Source organism: Poromitra crassiceps, assembly GCF_964638095.1.
Source record: "Poromitra crassiceps genome assembly, chromosome: 4".
Taxonomy (NCBI): Eukaryota; Metazoa; Chordata; class Actinopteri; order Beryciformes; family Melamphaidae; genus Poromitra; species Poromitra crassiceps.
This window is the reverse complement of record NC_139626.1, coordinates 4,554,483-4,579,393: the sequence shown is the minus strand read 5'-3', so window position 1 is coordinate 4,579,393 and position 24,911 is coordinate 4,554,483. Positions and strand designations below refer to the sequence as shown.

The 24,911-nt window shown below is 43.3% G+C and overlaps 1 protein-coding gene across 1 annotated transcript in view; it reads right to left on the bottom strand.

The window, feature by feature from the left end:
• Positions 1 to 24,911, bottom strand: part of plce1 (phospholipase C, epsilon 1) — a gene marked incomplete at both ends in the record, with an annotated part of 180,365 nt that overhangs the window by 107,122 nt on the left and 48,332 nt on the right. The window contains 2 exons of the mRNA XM_083635075.1: positions 9,986 to 10,128; positions 10,968 to 11,218. Coding sequence (XP_083491201.1) covers positions 9,986 to 10,128; positions 10,968 to 11,218 — 394 coding nt within the window. The remainder of the gene's footprint in view (positions 1 to 9,985; positions 10,129 to 10,967; positions 11,219 to 24,911) is intronic.

Below are 24,911 nucleotides of genomic sequence, written 5' to 3'. Positions count from 1 at the left end.
TATACGCACGCCTCTCTCTCTCACACACACACACACACACACACACAAGCACACAAGCACATACACATTCAGAGCTGACGACAACCTCTTCTCTCGGCTATGTAGGGCACTTGAACAGGTGCACCACAAACAACCCGAGTCTACGGACTGTTACCAAATCAGCCTTTTAAACTTCATAATAAACAAGAAAATAATACTACTGTGCTTTTTCAATAGAAACGTTGCCATAACAATGAGACTGATGGTAAAGAGGCATTGTTATGGAATGCCTGCGGTGGACAATGCAGTTCTATTCTATTCTTTTTTTTGTTCAAAGTTTTTTTTATTCGTTTTCTGTATATCATACAAAATACAGATTTAAATACACTTGACACTAAACAAAAACCCATCCCACGAGAACCCCTAGCCTAGTACACCACATACATCATGTCATACATCGCAGTATATATTCTATTCTATTCTATAGTCATTGTGGAACCCAAACTCATTAAAGCATACTGTTACATCTCCTGTGCCAGAAACCGTTTTAAATCTGCCTTCAAAATCAGTCATTTTCCAGAAAATTTAATTACAACATCCAAGCAATTTCCCTTTAGAAAAAAAAATGAAACAACAAAGCAAAAATATCATTACTGGAACTATTCAGTACTCAAAATACCCACATCAACATGAATTCACACACACACAAATCAACAAGTGAACACTTAGGAAACACACACACACACACACACACACACACACACACACACAGCAGGAGCAATACACATCGATCTGTCAGACTGTTGACAACAACTGGGTTACCGTAAGGAGTTTCCCTCTTGACTAGGGGTGTCAAAATTAATCGTTTCATCGATGCATCGAGATGCGGACGTGTGAATCGAATCGAGGACAAATTAATCGTTGAATCATTTATGTTTAAATTTCTGTTGACATTCAGATTTTAATGCACTTTCTAAGTAAAAAAGGGACTTCATATTGATCTGAATGCTTGAATTAATTGATGAAAAGTAGCCATGTGCAGTAATAATATAGAAAATTGAGGATTTGATACTTGGAGCTGCCATACTTTGAGCTGTATCAAGATGCATCGTGATGCATCGTGGAATCGAATCGAATCATCGACAGATGAATCGTAATCGAATCAAATCGTGAGGCCAGTGAAGATTCACATACTGTAGATATACACACGCACGCAGACACACACACACTTTGTACACAGATGAGAAACAGCCAGGGTAAAGATGAAAAACAGCCAGGGTAAAGATGAGAAACAGCCAGGGTAAAGATGAAAAACAGCCAGGGTAAAGATGAGAAACAGCCAGGGTAAAGATGAAAAACAGCCAGGGTAAAGATGAAAAACAGCCAGGGTAAAGATGAAAAACAGCCAGGGTAAAGATGAGAAACAGCCAGGGTAAAGATGAAAAACAGCCAGGGTAAAGATGAAAAACAGCCAGGGTAAAGATGAAAAACAGCCAGGGTAAAGATGAAAAACAGCCAGGGTAAAGATGAAAAACAGCCAGGGTAAAGATAAGAAACAGCCAGGGTAAAGATGAAAAAGTTGGACTGTTTAAAGATGCCTGATGTGACACAACAAACCAACATCAAAGTCGAGTTGTGTAGTGCCAAATCTGTGCGGGGACATTTGATCAAGGTAAGGGCAAAATCCAAAAATGCAGCTGTACATTGTTCATGTACTTTGTTCTGTCTTTGTATGGGAAAGATCATGTACTGTAATGTAATGTGAATTTGTTCTGTTAACATCCGTTGGTCAATTCAAAATACATCTGATCTGCCATATATTTCACTAAAATCTTAAAAAAAAAAAAAAATGTTTGCTACTAGCCCCTACAGTTTACCTTGCTGGCATAAGATTGTAGGAATGACAGGCAAACAAGTTAAGAAAGTTGAAATTTGATTGTAAGTGCAGCATGCTGATAAATGTGTCATGGGAATTTTACCAGTGGACCCCAACTTTCAAGAAATTTAAAAAATAAATAAAATAAGCAAGGAAACATTAAACTACTGGAGTTTGAGACATTCCCACCGGTAAAAAGAGACCAAGATAAAACAGCATGTATCAGGGCTAACAGTACAAGTAGCATTACACAACAACCACTCAGATAGAGAGGAAGAGCCATCTCCAGTACCAACTGCTGCCAAGTGTAAGAGTTAAGACACGTGTAGGAATGGTGAGTCTGCGCTTGGCACCAATCAGACAGCAACACCAGAGAAGGTAACACATACCGACTAGTCTGCTCCAGACCTGAGGGATATTCCAACAGACGGGATTGCACGGTTCCCCAGATAAAACGTCAACAATGACAACTATTTGCTCCTAAATTTACTTGCAATCAATATCTACAACTGACTGACATTGCATAATGCAACACCCTGACAGAGTGTGTATGCGTATATACACACACACACACACACACACACACACACACACACACACATATATATATATATACACACACATATATACACACACACACACACAGCATATATATATATATATACAGTATATACACACACACACACACACACACACAGCATATATATATATATATATATATATACACTGTATATACACACACACACACACACACACACACACACACACACACACACACACACACACAATCATCAAGATAAGTCAGAATATTATATGGTCCTCCTGGAACACCTGGCTGGGCAAATTGTTCATCAGGTTACATGCTGAACATGTAAACACGACACATGAGGCTACATTTATTGTCTATGAATTGAGGAGCTTCTGATTTCACATAATGAGGCATGTTGGACTCCTCACACATCAAACAGTATTGTCACTATATACAGTAGAAGAAGAGCAGCAGCCACACTGTTCCTTCTTAATCTGCCTACTCACTGATCAGCTTGAAGTCCATTCTGTGCGAGTGCTTCATGGTAGCCAGATACAGCCTCCCTGACAGCTCAGCGCCAGCAAGCTACATTTCAGCTGCCAGTACTGTCTGTCCTACAGCTGCTCTCTCTCTCTCTCTGTCTCTCTGTCTGCTCTCCTATTTCTCCCTCCCTCTCTCTATTAGTAACTCTCTAACTCTCTCTCCCTCACTCCACCGGTATCTTTCTCATTCACCCTCTCTCTCTCTCTCTCTCTCTCTCTCTCACACACACACACACACACACACCTGCGTTTCTTTGTCCTCTGCCTTTTCCTCACTGGCAGAAACCAACTCGCTCTCTCTCCCTCTCTTGACTGTATTCCTTATCCCTCGCTCGCCCTCCTGCCCGCCCACTCTGCACTGACACCATACATAGTTCACAGCCATACGCTACAGTTAGATCAGCCAGCCCATCCCACTCTATGTGAACACACACACACACACACACACACACACACACACACACACACACACACACACACACACACACACACATATGGATACAGTGCAGGACTAAGTCATAAGGGACAACAAACCTTTCTTCCTCTCTTTCTTGTCCTTTGTGTTCTTCTTCTGTCTTTCTTGGGTTTGTCTGCTTGTATCTTTTGTTTCTTTTGATTCTTGATTGATCTGTATTGTTTATTTGATGTAATGTGTTACTGTATGTCCTGTTTTTTAAGACCAGGGACCATGTTGGAAATAAGTGTCTGCACTTTTACATGTATATCCCTTTGATCCCTTTGTCTTTTATATCCATAGTCAAATCAATCAATCAATCAACTGCTGATATCTTTGGAAATAAGGTGCCAGGTATATATTGTTTGCTCGGTATATTTGAAAAGTTTTTCATAATTCACAAGAGTCAAGCATGCCACGATCCAGTCCAAGAACTTCCATGACTGTATATATATTTAACATTTCTATGGGCTTCTGAACAATAGTATGTGTATTTTAAAGCCTTGAGACTTCCCTTCAGCAGAATCCACCACATCTGCTGTGAACGAAGGCGACTTAGATGATGGAAGGCAACACAATGTACAATGACAACCGGGAGGAAGAGAGACAAAGAAAGACTGGAGGAGAGAGAGAGAAAAACAAAGAAACAGATGCAAATATTGAGCTGGAAGGAGGATCATGGACGACTTGTTACTCACACCGGTTTCCACAATGACAGTAAACTGACGGATAAAGGAAACGACCGGAACAAAAGAGCTTAACCCATTGATACCTGATGCAGCATTTGCGTGTATATCTCTCATTTGTGTGCGTATCCCTTTAAGACCGCGAACCGCGTTAACGCGGTTCGCGGTCTTAAAGGGATACGCACACAAATGCTGCATCAGGTATCAATGGGTTAAACCACTCGAACGTGGCCGCATCCTAATAGCGTTCGTTTGAGTATTCTTCTGGCTGAAATGGCTGCGACTGTGAGTGTGCTTCCACAGGGGAGATAGTAAGTAAGAGGAGACGATGGCTTCCATCCAAAACCAGATATCCACCCTTTGCAAAGAGAGTGACATCAGGCTTCACACATTTCACAAAGGCAGGCTGCCATGAAACATCATCAGTGGGCGGCATAGTGGTCGCTACGATCCATGATCTCTCTATTTCTCACTATACCTGTGTAACCGATACTGGACATCCACACTTGTGCATTTCCACCTTGACCTAGTCTTTTGCCTGTTGACATTTTTCCCAGCACCAGTTATTTGGCTTTATGGGTGTCAAATAGTTTACAGTCACAACAAAGCCCTGTCACTTTGACCCAGACCCAACAAAGCCCTGTCACGTTGACCCAGACCCAACAAAGCCCTGTCACTTTGACCCAGACCCAACAAAGCCCTGTCACGTTGACCCAGACCCAACAAAGCCCTGTCACTTTGACCCAGACCCAACAAAGCCCTGTCACTTTGACCCAGACCCAACAAAGCCCTGTCACGTTGACCCAGACCCAACAAAGCCCTGTCACGTTGACCCAGGCCCAACAAAGCCCTGTCACTTTGACCCAGACCCAACAAAGCCCTGTCACTTTGACCCAGACCCAACAAAGCCCTGTCACGTTGACCCAGACCCAACAAAGCCCTGTCACGTTGACCCAGACCCAACAAAGCCCTGTCACGTTGACCCAGACCCAACAAAGCCCTGTCACTTTGATCCAGACCCAACAAAGCCCTGTCACTTTGACCCAGACCCAACAAAGCCCTGTCACTTTGACCCAGACCCAACAAAGCCCTGTCACTTTGATCCAGACCCAACAAAGCCCTGTCACTTTGAACCAGACCCAACAAAGCCCTGTCACTTTGAACCAGACCCAACAAAGCCCTGTCACTTTGACCCAGACCCAACAAAGCCCTGTCACTTTGATCCAGACCCAACAAAGCCCTGTCACTTTGACCCAGACCCAACAAAGCCCTGTCACTTTGACCCAGACCCAACAAAGCCCTGTCACGTTGACCCAGACCCAACAAAGCCCTGTCACTTTGATCCAGACCCAACAAAGCCCTGTCACTTTGATCCAGACCCAACAAAGCCCTGTCACGTTGACCCAGACCCAACAAAGCCCTGTCACGTTGACCCAGACCCAACAAAGCCCTGTCACTTTGATCCAGACCCAACAAAGCTCTGTCACTTTGACCCAGACCCAACAAAGCCCTGTCACGTTGACCCAGACCCAACAAAGCCCTGTCACTTTGATCCAGACCCAACAAAGCCCTGTCACTTTGATCCAGACCCAACAAAGCCCTGTCACTTTGACCCAGACCCAACAAAGCCCTGTCACTTTGACCCAGACCCAACAAAGCCCTGTCACTTTGACCCAGACCCAACAAAGCCCTGTCACTTTGACCCAGACCCAACAAGCCCTGTCACTTTGACCCAGACCCAACAAAGCCCTGTCACTTTGACCCAGACCCAACAAGCCCTGTCACTTTGACCCAGACCCAACAAAGCCCTGTCACTTTGACCCAGACCCAACAAAGCCCTGTCACTTTGATCCAGACCCAACAAAGCCCTGTCACTTTGACCCAGACCCAACAAAGCCCTGTCACTTTGACCCAGACCCAACAAAGCCCTGTCACTTTGACCCAGACCCAACAAGCCCTGTCACTTTGACCCAGACCCAACAAAGCCCTGTCACTTTGACCCAGACCCAACAAGCCCTGTCACTTTGACCCAGACCCAACAAAGCCCTGTCACTTTGACCCAGACCCAACAAAGCCCTGTCACTTTGACCCAGACCCAACAAAGCCCTGTCACTTTGACCCAGACCCAACAAGCCCTGTCACTTTGACCCAGACCCAACAAAGCCCTGTCACTTTGACCCAGACCCAACAAAGCCCTGTCACTTTGATCCAGACCCAACAAAGCCCTGTCACTTTGACCCAGACCCAACAAAGCCCTGTCACTTTGATCCAGACCCAACAAAGCCCTGTCACTTTGACCCAGACCCAACAAAGCCCTGTCACTTTGATCCAGACCCAACAAAGCCCTGTCACTTTGACCCAGACCCAACAAGCCCTGTCACTTTGACCCAGACCCAACAAAGCCCTGTCACTTTGAACCAGACCCAACAAAGCCCTGTCACTTTGACCCAGACCCAACAAAGCCCTGTCACTTTGAACCAGACCCAACAAAGCCCTGTCACTTTGACCCAGACCCAACAAAGCCCTGTCACTTTGACCCAGACCCAACAAAGCCCTGTCACTTTGACCCAGACCCAACAAAGCCCTGTCACTTTGATCCAGACCCAACAAAGCCCTGTCACTTTGACCCAGACCCAACAAAGCCCTGTCACTTTGATCCAGACCCAACAAAGCCCTGTCACTTTGACCCAGACCCAACAAAGCCCTGTCACTTTGATCCAGACCCAACAAAGCCCTGTCACTTTGACCCAGACCCAACAAAGCCCTGTCACTTTGACCCAGACCCAACAAAGCCCTGTCACTTTGATCCAGACCCAACAAAGCCCTGTCACTTTGAACCAGACCCAACAAAGCCCTGTCACTTTGATCCAGACCCAACAAAGCCCTGTCACTTTGACCCAGACCCAACAAAGCCCTGTCACGTTGACCCAGACCCAACAAGCCCTGTCACTTTGTCGGTCGGGGCGTCTGTTTGGGCGGAAGGGAACTGGTGGGAATAGCGTGATCCTCCCACGTGCTACGTACGTCCTGCCGGTGAAGCTCCCCACTGTCAGGTGAAAAGAGGCGGCTGGCAACGGCACATGTATCGGAGGAAGCATGTGTGTGTCTAACAGCTCTACCCAGATCGGCAGAGGGGGTGGGGCAGCGACCGGGGCAGCAGGGGGGAATTGGCCAAAAAGTACAGTTGGGGAGAAAATGGGGGGGGGGAAATTATTAGAAAAATTATTAGAAAAATTATTAATAATAATATACAAGTTACTGAGTGAGTGCGTTTACATGCACACAATAAACCGTTTATTATCAGATTTCTAGAGTTACCTGGTTATCAAGTGTTCCTGTAAACGACATCCTTTACCAGATAAAGGCTGTTATTGGTTTATGAGAAAACCCATAAACACACCTAGGTTACTGGTGAATCATCAGCTTTATTCATTGCCGTCAATGTCACACTCACGCACTTTGAGGTGAGTTCCCACTATGTACTAAGTGCATGGAAACGTGGAAATCATATTGCCAGTTACCTGATTATTGTCAGTTATCCGTTTATTGTGTGCATGTAAACACACTCGCTGTGATAGAAGGATGAGGATATGTAAGAGTGGATCCTGGTGATCACAAATGAAGCCGTATCTTATTACATTTCAAACGTTGTTTTGTGGGTGAGAACTTGCTGGAGAGGGTGCCGGCAAGTTTGCAGGGTTCTGTTTTCTGCGGCATCACAGAACATGTTCCTATCAAACCCAGTGCAACAGCGGAGTTTCATTAAAAGCCATTTCCACTGCCGCTTGTGAGAGAAAGAGTAGTTTGTTATGTTGAAACACTCAACGGAGGACCAATACCATAAATGGTAAGAAAGCAATCACCATCCGAGCTTGAGCCAGAACTGCCCAAATCTCGGGGCTACGAAAATGTGTTCCCTTGAAAAAGCACTCGTCAAATTAAAATGTCTTTAATAATATGTGCTATTTAAAAATGAGAAAAGACAGGCATGAGTGGCTTTTGAAAGCCTACATCCTCACTAGAACTGTTACTGATTAGCTGGGTGTTAAAGTGCCTTGCTCAAGGGCAGCTTTGCTTTACCAAACCCAATTCTCTTATCCGGTCTTGGATAGTGGAACTGGCAAAGCTTGTGGCCTCGAGCCTGAACACAAAGCTCAATCTCAGTATTTTTGTTTTACTCGACCTCAACTCTGTGCCATGTGCTCCTGGCTTACAGCTCCACTCCAGCTCAAGATTTGTGTTGACATGTGACAGAATGACATCAAATTGTGTTATTGATGGGCATCCGGGTAGTGTAGCGTTAGGTTCCCTGCCTACCAACGCGAGGTGCGCAGGTTTGTGTCCTCGTGTTTCCTCCGGCTTGATCGGGCGTCCATACAGGCACGATTGGCTGGTGTCTGTGGGAGGGAAGCTGGATTGAGGGTATTTGTCCTGGTCGCTGCACTAGCGCCTCCTCTGGTCGGGCGCCTGTTCAGAGTGGAAGGGAACTGGTTGGAATAGCGTGATCCTCCCACGTGCTACGGCCTACCGGTGACGCTCCCGCTGTCAGGTGAAAAGAAGCGGCTGGCTACTGCGCATGTGTTGGAGTCTCGGGCTCTCCCCAGATCAGCAGAGGGTCGACCAGGGCAGCAGAAGGGAAATTGGCCAAGTACAATTGGGGAAGGGGGGGGGGGATAGGGGAGGAAATCGGTAATCTGTTATGGATCTCAGATTAAACTTTACGCACGCATTCACTTGCCGGGTGATCATCAAGCTCAGTGACGTGGCTCTATTAGGGCTAACTGCTTCACGTAGTTCTATGGCAGCTGGACGGCTTTGGTATCAGCTCAGTGAAGATGGAGCGAGAGATAGAGAGCGCGTCTCTCTCTCTCTCTCATGGTGTGTGTGTGTGTGTGTGTGTGTGTGTGTGTGTGTGTGTGTGTGTGTGTGTGTGTGTGTGTGTGTGTGTGTGTGTGTGTGTGTGCGTGCCTGCCTGGCTCTATTCCGCTTCCCGCACTCCCAGAGGTACGGAACACGCCGTCATGTTGAAGGTATGTGCGTGTGCATGTGTGAGAGTGTCTGTGTGTGTGTGTGTGTGTGTGTGTGTGTGTGTGTGTGCGTGTGTGTGTGTGTGTGTGTGTGTGTGTGTGTGTGTGTCCGTCCCGTGGCACAGGGCCAGTGGACATTGGTGTGAGCACTGGTGAGCATCAGATTACATCTAACTCATACTGTAAGTAACATTGTAGAGAAGGTGAACAGACGGCTAGCCAACTGACCAAGCAACCAGCAAGACCACTTATTGGAAGACAGATACAAAAGGCGAGGAATGGGACATTTACAATTATGTTGTAAAAAAACACTTGTCAAATTGGGAGGGGGAACGCTTTCAGAATTGTCTGTGTGTCCCTAACATGGATTTATAATACCGTTAGCCTTTCAAAATGAAAACAAAGCACTGGGCTAGTTGGAAGATTGTGGCTCGTTTTGGCCTGTGTCTTCAATGGAGAAAAGAAAAGGTGTGTGTGTGTGTGTGTGTGTGTGTGTGTGTGTGTGTGTGTGTGTGTGTGTGTGTGTGTGTGTGTGTGTGTGTGTGTGTGTGTGTTGCGTGTTAAAGGAGGGGGGGGGGGGGGGGGGGGGGGGGCGGAGGGGGCAGAATCAAACAGATTGACTCTCTGTTTACCGCCATGCTCTGCATCATCTCATTTGAACATAATGAATATGACCAAACGCATATTTGCTCATTTCCCATTAGAGACAATGAAGTATTGTTGCACGTTGGACAAACACTGTTGAGGTTATGAGCTTTGGATTGGTTGTAGTATACAAAGTTATGAATGAATATGTGAAGAGATGAATTCCCCCAAAAAGAGAGAATAAGCGTTATTCTTTGGGTTTCTGCTTGACAAGCACACGTCACACACACACACACACACCTCCCACCTTTCAGCATGGCGTGGCTGGTGCAGCTCTGGGGCTGGGGACTGGGGAGGGCGGAGCGAGCACCGAGAGCAGCCGTGGCTTCCAGCAGGGCTCCAGTCAGCAGGGAACACACCGACGTCCTCTGGCCACAAGCACGGTAAAGCCTACAGAGCCATACAGAGGAGTGTCACTGAGGGACAGACACACGCACGCACGCACGCACGCACGCACGCACACACACGCACACACACACACACACACACACACACACACACACACACACACACACACACACAGGGACGCATGCATGTGTGCCCCCCTCTGTCAGAGGAGTGTCACTGAGGGACACACACACACACACACACGCACACACACACACACACACACAGGGACGCATGCACGTGTCCCCCCCTCTGTCAGAGGAGTGTCACTGAGAGGCACACACACAGCGAGGCATGCATGTATATATATATATATATCCTTTCCCAAAAATTTGAATATCATGGAAAAGTTAGTTTTTTTCCATAATTCCTTTCAAAAAGTGAAACCTTCACAGATTATACATTCATTACACACAAAGTGAAATATTTCTAGCCTTTATTTGTTCCATTTTTCATAATTTTGGTCTACAGCTCCAGAAAACCCCCAAAACAGTATTTCAAGAAATTAGAATAGCGTGAAGAAAATCAGCAGTTACTTCTCAGTTATGACTGACTCCAGCCTCAGTCCACTCCCTCTGAATCTCCACCAAATGTTTTAATCGTCTTTGCTTGACAATCTGCTGAAGCCCACGGTCATCCATGGGATTTCCATGATATTCTAATTTTTTGGAAAGGATCTCTGTATATATATTCAGTGAGAATAATATGGGGGGAGTCTAACGTTCCCAGTGAAATCGTGATTCACATCTGTCAAAAATAATCGCAATATGATTTATTTATTTTTTGCACATCGTTCAGCCATAACTATCAAACCGAAAAAGGGAGATGGAATGACTGCTAACCTTGGCAGATGGGGAGCAGAACGGCACAGGGGACTTAGGCAGGGGTTGAGCCTGGGACTGGAGCAGGAGCCTGGGCTGAGCCTGGGACTGGAGCAGGAGCCTGGGCTGAGCCTGGGACTGGAGCAGGAGCCTGGGCTGGTGCTGATGGTTTGTAGTGGCCAGCGAGCCACTCTGAGGCACACACATCCAGGGCAGGCCAGCAGCAGCTCTTTGGAGGGGTGAATCAGGTTGTCCTGCACATGGTGGATAACCTGTTGTGGAAGATACAGAGTTTCTACTGTTAAGTGCAACAAACGTGTCAGTTTGTGGACAGGAACAAAATGGAAACTCTCGTCAGAGTTGGATGTGTCTGTGTTGCATTGGCGCTTGTAACTGCCGCTCTTTGAAAATATATTCTGTTCAGTTAAGATTTCCGATAGAGGTAGAAAATGTGTCTTCTCATTGGTTTTTCACATACTGTACAAAGAAAAGAAACATGTTGTATGAACCGTTGTGGTGAATTAAGTAGTTCCCACATAGAACCCATAGAGTACCATTATAGGAAGCATTCTGCACAACTTCAGCAGCCTCACGTTGCAAGATTCAATAATGTATTTTAGTTAACAAAATATTGACAATTTATTGTTGCATCAGCCTGGATTTGCAAAACCAAAGCAGAACACCACGACAAACACAATATATTTGTACTCTTTACTGCATGTACAGCAATTCAATATGATACAATCTCCGGGCGTGGGGCTAGCAACCCCACCAGTTAAGTGGAATAGCGTGATCCTCCCACGTGCTATGTCCTACCAGTGAAGCTTCCCCTGTCAGGTGAAAAGAAGCAGCTGGCTAACTGCCCATGTCTCGGAGGAAGCATGGAGCCAGTTTCGGCTCTCCCCAGATCGGCAGAGGGTGGAGCAGCAACCAGGATAAATAAAAAGTAAAATTAGCACTAAGGGGGATAGAAATGGGATAAAAAATCGGGGAAAAAATATTAGGGAAAAAAATCACCTGCAGAAGGCTGCAGCCACTTTAGCTCGTCATGTGACTCTCTTGACGTTGATACTGTGGATATTTTGGAGGAAATTTAGACTGGCAACTAGAGATGCGCGGGCCACAGTTATAACCGCGCTGACCACGGATATCTTTCTGCGCAGGAGGGGCAGATCATAAAAATTTACATTCTGATTAACCCATTGATACCTGATGCAGCATTTGCGTGTATATCCCTCATTTGTGTGCGTATCCCTTTAAGACCACGAACCGCGTTAACGCAGGCACTTTATTAGCAGACTATGTTGGGATCAAGCAAAGGACCCCAAAAGGACCAAGGCAGTGGTGGTAAAACAATAGCGGTAAACGTTGATGGGATGCCTCGCATTCTTGGTCCATATCCACCTTATTTTTGAATGCCCCGCTGTAAAAATAATTGTGGGTGCAACAAGGTCCGGTCTAGAACGTGACTGATTGTTGCAGCTGGTGCGTTTCCTCGTTAAAACTGGAGAAAAAAAAGTTGCTTGTCACAATAAATAACACTCGTTTGACGACTTATTTGAGGGAATGTAATAGGGCATTCACGACTAGTGAATTTTACTAGTCGACTAGTCGTCCCTAAAGGTAGTCGACTAGTCGACTAACCGTTTTTAATTTATTTTTAATAAAAAAATTTTTTTTTTTTTTTTTTTTTTTTTTTTAATCTTTAAGAAAGAACATGAGGTATTTACACGACATACAATACATGGACTATCATATCCCATATCCCCCACAAAGAACATCAAAACACAACAAAACAAAACAAGAAAACTGCATAAGATACACAATAATCCAAGAACAAACAAGACTATTGGACAAACAACCAAACAAAAACAATGCATTCAGCTCCTATCCTGATAAGCCTAATGACACTGGGGTAAAAAGTTCTTAAAGTCAAACTCTGTATGTGGTTGCCGTATTTTGGGGATGTCTAAGAATCTGCCTTTGCTCTTGTAGTAAATGTTATCCAACGTATGGTAGCTTGAGAGTTCATTCCACCAGTGAACTACAGCTGGGGGATTGGATGGTTTCCAATTTAAAGCTATGCATTTCCTAGCTGCCAACAGGGCAAGATCTATGTATTTACTTTGAATGCATTGTTTTTGTTTGGTTGTTTGTCCAATAGTCTTGTTTGTTCTTGGATTATTGTGTATCTTATGCAGTTTTCTTTTTTTGTTTTGTTGTGTTTTGATGTTCTTTGTGGGGGATATGGGATATGATAGTCCATGTATGTTCTTTCTTAAAGATTAAAAAAAAAAAAAAAAAAAAAAATTTTTTTTTTTTTTTTTTTTTGCTAAAACGACTAGTCGACTACTAAGCACAGTGTCGACTAGTGGTTTTACTAGTCGACTAGTCGACTAGTCGACTAGTCTGTGAATGCCCTAGAATGTAATAATTGTATCTATCACATCCGCTGTTTCTGTTGCTCTTTGAACGACTCGGGATATTTATCGACGACATTTCTGCCAAGCCGGACATGATTTGCTCCGTTCGCCGGCAGCTGTCGTTTACAGACGGCCGGCTACAGAATGTTGTGTCTGTGTCAGCAACGTAACGGGGGGGAGGGGGGAGGGGCCTGGGAGGATGACACCGGGAGAAGCACCCATATGGCATCATGGCAGCTAGAAACCAGGTGGATAAGGTGAATGATGTCACCAGTAGGGCTGGGTTCAAAAAATCGATTCTCCGATTTTTATTTTATCATATGTCCAGAGATCGATTTTTTTTTTTTTTTTTTAAATAAACAGGCTAAAATATTATGCTGTGTGTGGTAGTTGAACAGGTCTGCAACTTTTTTCCCCCATGTATCTACTTGGCTGGTTGGGAACCCCTGTGTTACATAACTGGACATGTAATTCAGGGTACAGCTCAAAAAACATTTTGAAACATATTGAAATTGTTCGAATCGGAATAAAATCGAATCGAATCGAATCGAATCGAAATTAATCGATTCGCAACCTTGTGAATCGGAATCGAATCGATTCTTGAAATTTGAACCAATACCCAGAACCTAGAATGAGGGCAAGTGCTGGACATGTAATCCGACTCCAACAGCGTGTGGACGTTTTACGGAGTCCTGAACTGCTAGAACGATGGCACCGACGGCAGCAGACGCAGTAAGTTCGTCTCCCCCAATGCGAGACTCGCTGCTTGAGTTAAAAGGCAATATAGCGCGGTGGGAAACCTCAGGTGCACAGCGGGCGTGGATCTATGAAGAGTAGGAAATCCTTTGCTCGGATGGATGGCGGGCGGATGGTTCATGCATACTAGTGTACACACACGGATTGAAAGAAGTAGGGCGTGCACATCCAACGACTTGAGCAGATCAGGTGCAGGACAAAGCACGGAGTAAACTCAGAAGAAAAGTAATGTCGTCCGCACTTTGAAAATGAGCCCTCAGGTCAGGTTTATTTATAAACTGACCTGGGAGCTCATCTTCAGTGTGCGGACATGACTTTTCTTCTGATAAAAGCTCATCCACACATCTCTACGGGCAATGCTCCAAGCATGGAGGTCCAACGTCATTTGAAATGTTCCCCGCCCATCATCCTCCAAGTATACATACATAGACTTACTGAGATGAACAAGTCACACACACACACACACACACACACACACACACACACACACACACAAACACAAACACACACACACACAGAGTTTGACATGTTTCAATGGGAATATAGAAACTGGGAAGCCAGTTTCAAGAGGCCATAATCCTGATGATGTCTTTCACTTTTCAGACTCTTACGTATCATCAGTCAGGATCAGAGGTCTCTGTCATCAGCTTTTCTGACACGTTCCTTCTCTAAAGCAATTTCCTCCAGAGGGCACGGACTATTCAAAGAGTGACAGAGAGAGAGAGACTGAATAGAGAGAAATGCCATTTAAGTATAGAATAGAGAAGAGGACTTGAGTCAGACTGCATCAGAGAGAGATAGACAGATAGGCAGAAAGAGATAGGGAGAGGGAGAGAGGGAGGAGAGGGTGGGAGTGAGACAGCATCAGAGAGGGAGAGGACAAAAGCAGAGAAGAAGAGGAGGCAACAGACTCACTGGAGAAAAACATGGAAACCTTGGAGAAACGACCTCTCCTCAATTATTCACGCCGGCAAACTATTCTGGAAATAAAACCCATCAGACAAAAATCAATAAATAGAAACACTTATCCGAAATGATCGAGTTGTTGTTGTTGTTTTTTTTGTCCTTGCGTGAGCTTGGAGACAGCGTGCGTCTCTTCCGCAGTGTTGGGGGTAACTCATTACAAAAGTAACATATTACTACATGTAATATATTACTTTTAGCAGTAACTCAGTAATATCACTTATTACTTATGGGATTTCATTTAGCGTGTGAAAGGGGCAGTGATGCCTTCAGGGGCAGTGATGCCTTCAGGGGCAGTGATGCCTTCAGGGGCAGTGATGCCTCCAGCGGGGAGGGAAATGACAAAATAGGACAGAATCAATATGGGTGACGGAGTGAGCTATGAATACAAGTTTAATGAGAAAATACTCTTTGGGTGTAATTGTCAGTAATACTGCTTATTGGCACGGATTCAAAATGTTGCCAGGAAGGAGGTGTGTGTGTGTGTGTGTGTGTGTGTGTGTGTGTGTGTGTGTGTGTGTGTGTGTGTGTGTGTGTGTGTGTGTGTGTGTGCGTGTGTGTGTGTAAGCTGAAGAGTCATGAGGTGCAAATTAATTATCATGTTTAAGTGCACTTTGGCTGTGTTCCCCCTTTTCCTGTTTATATATTAAGTGCAGGCTGGCAGAGCCATGGGATCATACACACACACACACACACACACACAGACACACACACACACACACACACACACACACACACACACACACACACACACACACACGCACACGGAGAGAAAAAGGACATGGATAACTAGGTGTCTCAGTGGGATGGGTTTCCTGCCTGCGCGCGGGTGTAGGCCTGGCTGTTGTCAGATCAGAGTCATCCCAAGGGAGAGGAGATCTACCAGCCAGCACGTCCAGAGAGAGAGAGAGAGAGAGAGAGAGAGAGAGAGAGATATGGGGGGAGACAGAGAGAGGAGACAGAAAGAGAAACAAACAGTCACACACACACACACACACACACACACACACACACACACACAATCTCTTCAACTAGCCAATTATGGTTTTGACATTTTGACCTGCATTCCAGCACTAACTGGTCGACCCTCACTGAATCATCATTCTCATATAAACCGTTACAAAGATCAAAGAAAGATAATGTGATTAAACACATTAAGCTCACACTGGCCTTATCCAGTTACCGTATATTTGTTTTCCTTGTCAGAACATTCTATTACTCATCATCATGCTGGTAAACGACCTCACTTTCCCTAAGACATATATATACTGTATGCACAGAGTGAGTATTACATTGTTTTTCCCTCTGCAACAAACGTGTCTGTATACTAGGGAGGGGCAATACATTTTGAATTTCCTAATAATCGTTTTGTATTATCAATATCGACTATTTTTTATTATTGAAAGTCGAAAATCGTTTATTGGCAAATTCTTGTCTTAGAAAGGATGTTTTCCATTGTTTTTACCAGCGTCTGTCTTTCCTTTAATAATCATGTGATCATTAGCTAATGCCAGAGCCATAATAGAAGAGTTGCAACATAATGTTAGTTATGTTACATGGCAGTAAAACGCCACTGAATGACCAAATTGATATAACTTTTAACTATTTCGAGTAACACTGTTTCCATACGGATCACCAGCGTTGGTTATTGGTTAGTTGGTTAGTTGTTTATAACTAACGTGGCTATATTTATAACATACTCTGTCTCTGATACACTCTAATATAACGTGTTTCCTCTATGTGGAGGAAAAGTGTCATGGCGCCGTTTCCGGTGTATTTTTCCGGTCTGAACAACACAGCCAGAGAGTATAGTGAGACAAGAGGAGACGCTCTTCTGCTTCTTTCCTTGTTTTTTTTCAAATCAAGCAGAATCCCGCTTTGCAGGAAATCTAGGGGGGGTAAGTCCCCCTTTAAGCCTTTCAGCGTGCCTTCATTAAAGTGATAGACACATGTGATAGACTCTGATTACAGGAAGGTCTCTCTAGTATCCACTGGGCCACCCAGTGCTGCACTACAGGCTTCACATTTTGGCTTTGCTCACATTATATTGTAACCACTCTCCATTGTCTTGTTCATTCCAATTAACACCTAACTAAGGAGTAGGGCTGTGTTAAAAAAAAATAGATTCTCCGATTTTTAATTGATTTTGATTTTAATCCTTTGATATCGATTCATATGTCCAGAGATCGATTTTTATTTTTATTTTTTTATTTTTTATAAACAGGCTAAAATATTGTGCTGTGTGTGGTAGTTGAAACATAGTTTCAAGTTGACGTTTATTTATGTTTGTAGTTTAAACAAAAACATAAATACTGTATAGGCTACATAAATGGAAATGTTTGATCATTAATATCTACTTTTAGAAATGATATAGGCTGAAATCAAATCACTGTGCATAATTGTGAAAGTGTCTTTATTGACAGATGAAAAGGCTGTTATTTACCCTTTTGTCACCACCTGGTGAGTAAATATATGTGTAACTAAAACCATTAAAATTGACAACCGGTCCGCAACTTTTTTCCCCATGTATCTACCGGTCCTTGGCGCAAAAAAGGCTGGGAACCCCTGTGTTACATAACTGGACAGTCATGTAATTCAGGTTACAGCTCAGTATCACTAACCAAATCGATATTGAAATTAATCAAATCGGAATCGAATCGAATTGGGATTAATGGATTTGCAACCTTGTGAATCGGAATCGAATCGATTCTTGAAATTTGAACCAATACCCAGCTCTACTAAGGAGGGGTACGAGTGGGCCAGCAGGAAAAGACCCAATTACTCTGGAGCCGAAAACTCCAAATCAAAGTACAGTTCATCTGCAGTTATGAAGGAGATTTCCACTCACTCACATTAGTGCCCTGCCAGGCTCATTTAACCTGCCTGGCAACAGCCATTCCGGGCAAGGATTAGTTAGAGGCACCGTGCGGCACACAGCAGATCTACTGAACTTTGAGATGGAATGCACACACATGCAGACACAGGACATTCTCTCACACACACGCACACACACACACACACACACACACACACACACACACACACACACACACAGATGCCTATGGTCTTACATATTCTACTTGCACACAAACACGCACTCAGACATATAGTATGCAGTATGCAGGAACACGCTGTAGCGCTCTCTCCCTCTCCTACAGCACCTCCCACATTCAACTGGCCCCCTTTCCTTTGATGTGTCTGACCCTCCAGACACCACGGCACACACACACACACGCATATGCATACACACGCATATGCACACACACACACGCATACGCACACGCACACATATACACACACGCATATGCACACGCACACGCACACACACACACACACACACACACGCATATGCATACACACGCATATGCACACACACACACGCATACGCACACACACACATATACACACACGCATATGCGCACACACACACACACACACACACGCATACGCATGCGCGCGCGCACACACACACACACACACACACACACACGCATATGCACACGCACACACGCATATGCACACGCACACGCACACACACACACACACACACACACACAGACACAGCACACACACATCTCTTCAATTACTTTGCAGATCGTTCAGTATTCCAAGGCAGAGGTCACATGACACAATATGGACCAGCTGTCTTTGACATGCCGCAATGGCTTGATGTGTGTGTGTGTGTGTGTGTGTGAGTGTGTGTGTGTGTGTGTGTGTGTGTGTGTGTGTGTGTGTGTGTGTGTGTGTGTGTGTGTGTGTGAGTGTGAGTGTGAGAGAGAGAGAGAGAGAGAGAGTAAATGTGAAAAAGATAAGAGGGGGAGGGGGCAAAAGGAGGAACTTGTATCACATGTTTAAATCCCTTACACAGTACACGCACACACACGCACACACACACACACACACACGCGCACACACGCACGCACGCACGCACACACACACACACACACACACACACACACACACACACACACACACACACACACACACACACACACAGGACAATTGGGGCAAATCTCTGCAACAGTAGCCTGCTAGCACCCATTCTCCCACAATGCAATGCAATGCAATGAATATAACTGCTTCTACTGTAATCTACTTTTAGCCGGGGTCGGCCCAGGTCAGAGGGGGGTTAAGGAACTCTGTTATTCTGGTCGGTGAACTCTGACCCCAGGTCAACCGCAGAGAAGCCAGTGGGCAGGCTGACTTATGGCTCCAACACATCTGACCTTACAGGTCAAAGTGTATTGCTTTGAATGGAATTAAATTCTTCCTTGACAGTAGTTGAATGAATATTTTTTTATCTTTTCAGTTCAACTTTTTCACATCAAGGAAAAAGGTAAACAAGCTAAAAGGACTTACATTTGAGGGGAAATTGTGAGCCAAATAGCAAAAGGTCTCAGGGAAAGAGATTCATCTCACTATAAGCCAAAGTTGCTATTTACTTTTTAAGGCTATTTCTGCTTCATTACAATATACATACACGGTGGAGAGACATGACAAATGAGGGAACGAGCGTAGGCTATAGAGTGTGTGTGTGGGGGGGAAACACATCTACTATGACTAACTTTTGAAATATTCTCATTTCCACCCAGAACACCAACACCTATCTCCGTACTATTACCAGCGTAATATTAACTCATATTAACTAATGTGAGTAGCTGGACATGGAGTCACCTCTCCTGTAATATTAACTCATATGAACTAATGTGAGTAGCTGGACATGAAGTCACCTCTCCTGTAATATTAACTCATATTAACTAATGTGAGTAGCTGGACATGAAGTCACCTCTCCTGTAATATTAACTCATATGAACTAATGTGAGTAGCTGGACATGAAGTCACCTCTCCTGTAATATTAACTCATATGAACTAATGTGAGTAGCTGGACATGAAGTCACCTCTCCTGTAATATTAACTCATATGAACTAATGTGAGTAGCTGGACATGAAGTCACCTCTCCTGTAATATTAACTCATATGAACTAATGTGAGTAGCTGGACATGAAGTCACCTCTCCTGTAATATTAACTCATATGAACTAATGTGAGTAGCTGGACATGAAGTCACCTCTCCTGTAATATTAACTCATATGAACTAATGTGAGTAGCTGGACATGAAGTCACCTCTCCTGTAATATTAACTCATATTAACTAATGTGAGTAGCTGGACATGAAGTCACCTCTCCTGTAATATTAACTCATATTAACTAATGTGAGTAGCTGGACATGAAGTCACCTCTCCTGTAATATTAACTCATATTAACTAATGTGAGTAGCTGGACATGAAGTCACCTCTCCTGTAATATTAACTCATATGAACTAATGTGAGTAGCTGGACATGAAGTCACCTCTCCTGTAATATTAACTCATATTAACTAATGTGAGTAGCTGGACATGGAGTCACCTCTCCTGTAATATTAACTCATATGAACTAATGTGAGTAGCTGGACATGAAGTCACCTCTCCTGTAATATTAACTCATATTAACTAATGTGAGTAGCTGGACATGGAGTCACCTCTCCTGTAATATTAACTCATATGAACTAATGTGAGTAGCTGGACATGGAGTCACCTCTCCTGTAATATTAACTCATATTAACTAATGTGAGTAGCTGGACATGAAGTCACCTCTCCTGTAATATTAACTCATATGAACTAATGTGAGTAGCTGGACATGAAGTCACCTCTCCTGTAATATTAACTCATATGAACTAATGTGAGTAGCTGGACATGAAGTCACCTCTCCTGTAATATTAACTCATATTAACTAATGTGAGTAGCTGGACATGAAGTCACCTCTCCTGTAATATTAACTCATATTAACTAATGTGAGTAGCTGAACATGAAGTCACCTCTCCTGTAATATTAACTCATATTAACTAATGTGAGTAGCTGGACATGAAGTCACCTCTCCTGTAATATTAACTCATATTAACTAATGTGAGTAGCTGGACATGAAGTCACCTCTCCTGTAATATTAACTCATATGAACTAATGTGAGTAGCTGGACATGAAGTCACCTCTCCTGTAATATTAACTCATATTAACTAATGTGAGTAGCTGGACATGAAGTCACCTCTCCTGTAATATTAACTCATATTAACTAATGTGAGTAGCTGGACATGAAGTCACCTCTCCTGTAATATTAACTCATATTAACTAATGTGAGTAGCTGGACATGAAGTCACCTCTCCTGTAATATTAACTCATATGAACTAATGTGAGTAGCTGGACATGAAGTCACCTCTCCTGTAATATTAACTCATATTAACTAATGTGAGTAGCTGGACATGGAGTCACCTCTCCTGTAATATTAACTCATATGAACTAATGTGAGTAGCTGGACATGAAGTCACCTCTCCTGTAATATTAACTCATATGAACTAATGTGAGTAGCTGGACATGAAGTCACCTCTCCTGTAATATTAACTCATATTAACTAATGTGAGTAGCTGGACATGAAGTCACCTCTCCTGTAATATTAACTCATATGAACTAATGTGAGTAGCTGGACATGAAGTCACCTCTCCTGTAATATTAACTCATATGAACTAATGTGAGTAGCTGGACATGAAGTCACCTCTCCTGTAATATTAACTCATATTAACTAATGTGAGTAGCTGGACATGAAGTCACCTCTCCTGTAATATTAACTCATATGAACTAATGTGAGTAGCTGGACATGAAGTCACCTCTCCTGTAATATTAACTCATATGAACTAATGTGAGTAGCTGGACATGAAGTCACCTCTCCTGTAATATTAACTCATATTAACTAATGTGAGTAGCTGGACATGGAGTCACCTCTCCTGTAATATTAACTCATATGAACTAATGTGAGTAGCTGGACATGAAGTCACCTCTCCTGTAATATTAACTCATATTAACTAATGTGAGTAGCTGGACATGAAGTCACCTCTCCTGTAATATTAACTCATATTAACTAATGTGAGTAGCTGGACATGAAGTCACCTCTCCTGTAATATTAACTCATATTAACTAATGTGAGTAGCTGGACATGGAGTCACCTCTCCTGTAATATTAACTCATATTAACACATTGACTGCCAACCCTTTTTTCAATGCTGTAGGTAGGTTGTGCCAGTTTTTTTTTTTGAGGATTCTGGCTCATTTTACAAGAGCCGAGGATTCTTTTCTGTTAAGACTTCGTGAACACCAATCATCTAAAAAGAACTAATAGAATGTGTGCTTTCTCTGTCTAAAAGAGTTAGTTTGTAGAGTTAGTAGTTATGTAAGCATTAGCAGTTGAATACAGCATGGTTTCAGCGTCAGAAAAATTATTCAGAGATAAACGGCTTTTTGTGAAATTCGATAGAACAGTCACTTTAACCATTCATTTTTGGCATCAGTAAGAGTCAGACATCTAAACAATAGTTTTGAACAGTAATTTCCTCCATAACAGCAGGAAACCCCCCTCTGCTTCCAACTCCTCCCTCCGTGTGTGTTCTCCTCCTGCCTCCCTGGCTCTCCAGCGGGCGTGTCACAACGAAGTTGCTGCTGCCTGGCTGCTGCCTGTTTGAGCGGCCGCTGTTTGAGGAAGTCTGGGTGGACTCGCTCGTTTCGTGGAGTTTTGGTTGAGAGCTTTGATGCGATTCTGGTCATATTTATGCTGTGTGTTTCAAAGTGTGCATCCAATCTATTCTTGGAACCCCCCACCGTTGCCACCGCTGTGCATCAGCGCGAAAGTGAAAGCGTTTTCGCCATCAATTTTACAGTATGAGAACGGCTTCGTCACGCTTTTCCCTCCAGTTTTGGGTCGCCTCTTTCTACTGTGGAGAGACATGTCGACACTCAGTGGGTCGGTAAAATAGATTATACACATTCAATACCTCCAATTCTGGTGTAGGAGACGTAAAAGGGGTTGATCGATGTCCCACCGTCAAAAAAAAAAAATGTTTATGTAAGCCGAGATATCTCGTCCTTGGCACTCAACGGTTGGATTATGTAAGCCGAGATATCTCGTCCTTGGCACTCAACGTGTTAACTAATGTGAGTAGCTGGACATGAAGTCACCTCTCCTGTAATATTAACTCATATTAACTAATGTGAGTAGCTGGACATGAAGTCACCTCTCCTGTAATATTAACTCATATTAACTAATGTGAGTAGCTGGACATGAAGTCACCTCTCCTGTAATATTAACTCATATTAACTCATGTGAGTAGCTGGACATGAAGTCACCTCTCCTGTAATATTAACTCATATTAACTAATGTGAGTAGCTGGACATGGAGTCACCTCTCCTGTAATATTAACTCATATTAACTAATGTGAGTAGCTGGACATGAAGTCACCTCTCCTGTAATATTAACTCATATTAACTCATGTGAGTAGCTGGACATGAAGTCACCTCTCCTGTAATATTAACTCATATGAACTAATGTGAGTAGCTGGACATGAAGTCACCTCTCCTGTAATATTAACTCATATTAACTAATGTGAGTAGCTGGACATGAAGTCACCTCTCCTGTAATATTAACTCATATTAACTAATGTGAGTAGCTGGACATGAAGTCACCTCTCCTGTAATATTAACTCATATTAACTAATGTGAGTAGCTGGACATGAAGTCACCTCTCCTGTAATATTAACTCATATGAACTAATGTGAGTAGCTGGACATGAAGTCACCTCTCCTGTAATATTAACTCATATTAACTAATGTGAGTAGCTGGACATGAAGTCACCTCTCCTGTAATATTAACTCATATTAACTAATGTGAGTAGCTGGACATGAAGTCACCTCTCCTGTAATATTAACTCATATGAACTAATGTGAGTAGCTGGACATGAAGTCACCTCTCCTGTAATATTAACTCATATTAACTAATGTGAGTAGCTGGACATGAAGTCACCTCTCCTGTAATATTAACTCATATTAACTAATGTGAGTAGCTGGACATGGAGTCACCTCTCCTGTAATATTAACTCATATGAACTAATGTGAGTAGCTGGACATGGAGTCACCTCTCCTGTAATATTAACTCATATTAACTAATGTGAGTAGCTGGACATGAAGTCACCTCTCCTGTAATATTAACTCATATGAACTAATGTGAGTAGCTGGACATGGAGTCACCTCTCCTGTAATATTAACTCATATTAACTAATGTGAGTAGCTGGACATGAAGTCACCTCTCCTGTAATATTAACTCATATTAACTAATGTGAGTAGCTGGACATGAAGTCACCTCTCCTGTAATATTAACTCATATTAACTAATGTGAGTAGCTGGACATGAAGTCACCTCTCCTGTAATATTAACTCATATTAACTAATGTGAGTAGCTGGACATGAAGTCACCTCTCCTGTAATATTAACTCATATGAACTAATGTGAGTAGCTGGACATGAAGTCACCTCTCCTGTAATATTAACTCATATGAACTAATGTGAGTAGCTGGACATGAAGTCACCTCTCCTGTAATATTAACTCATATTAACTAATGTGAGTAGCTGGACATGGAGTCACCTCTCCTGTAATATTAACTCATATTAACTAATGTGAGTAGCTGGACATGAAGTCACCTCTCCTGTAATATTAACTCATATTAACTAATGTGAGTAGCTGGACATGAAGTCACCTCTCCTGTAATATTAACTCATATTAACTCATGTGAGTAGCTGGACATGAAGTCACCTCTCCTGTAATATTAACTCATATTAACTAATGTGAGTAGCTGGACATGAAGTCACCTCTCCTGTAATATTAACTCATATTAACTAATGTGAGTAGCTGGACATGAAGTCACCTCTCCTGTAATATTAACTCATATTAACTAATGTGAGTAGCTGGACATGAAGTCAC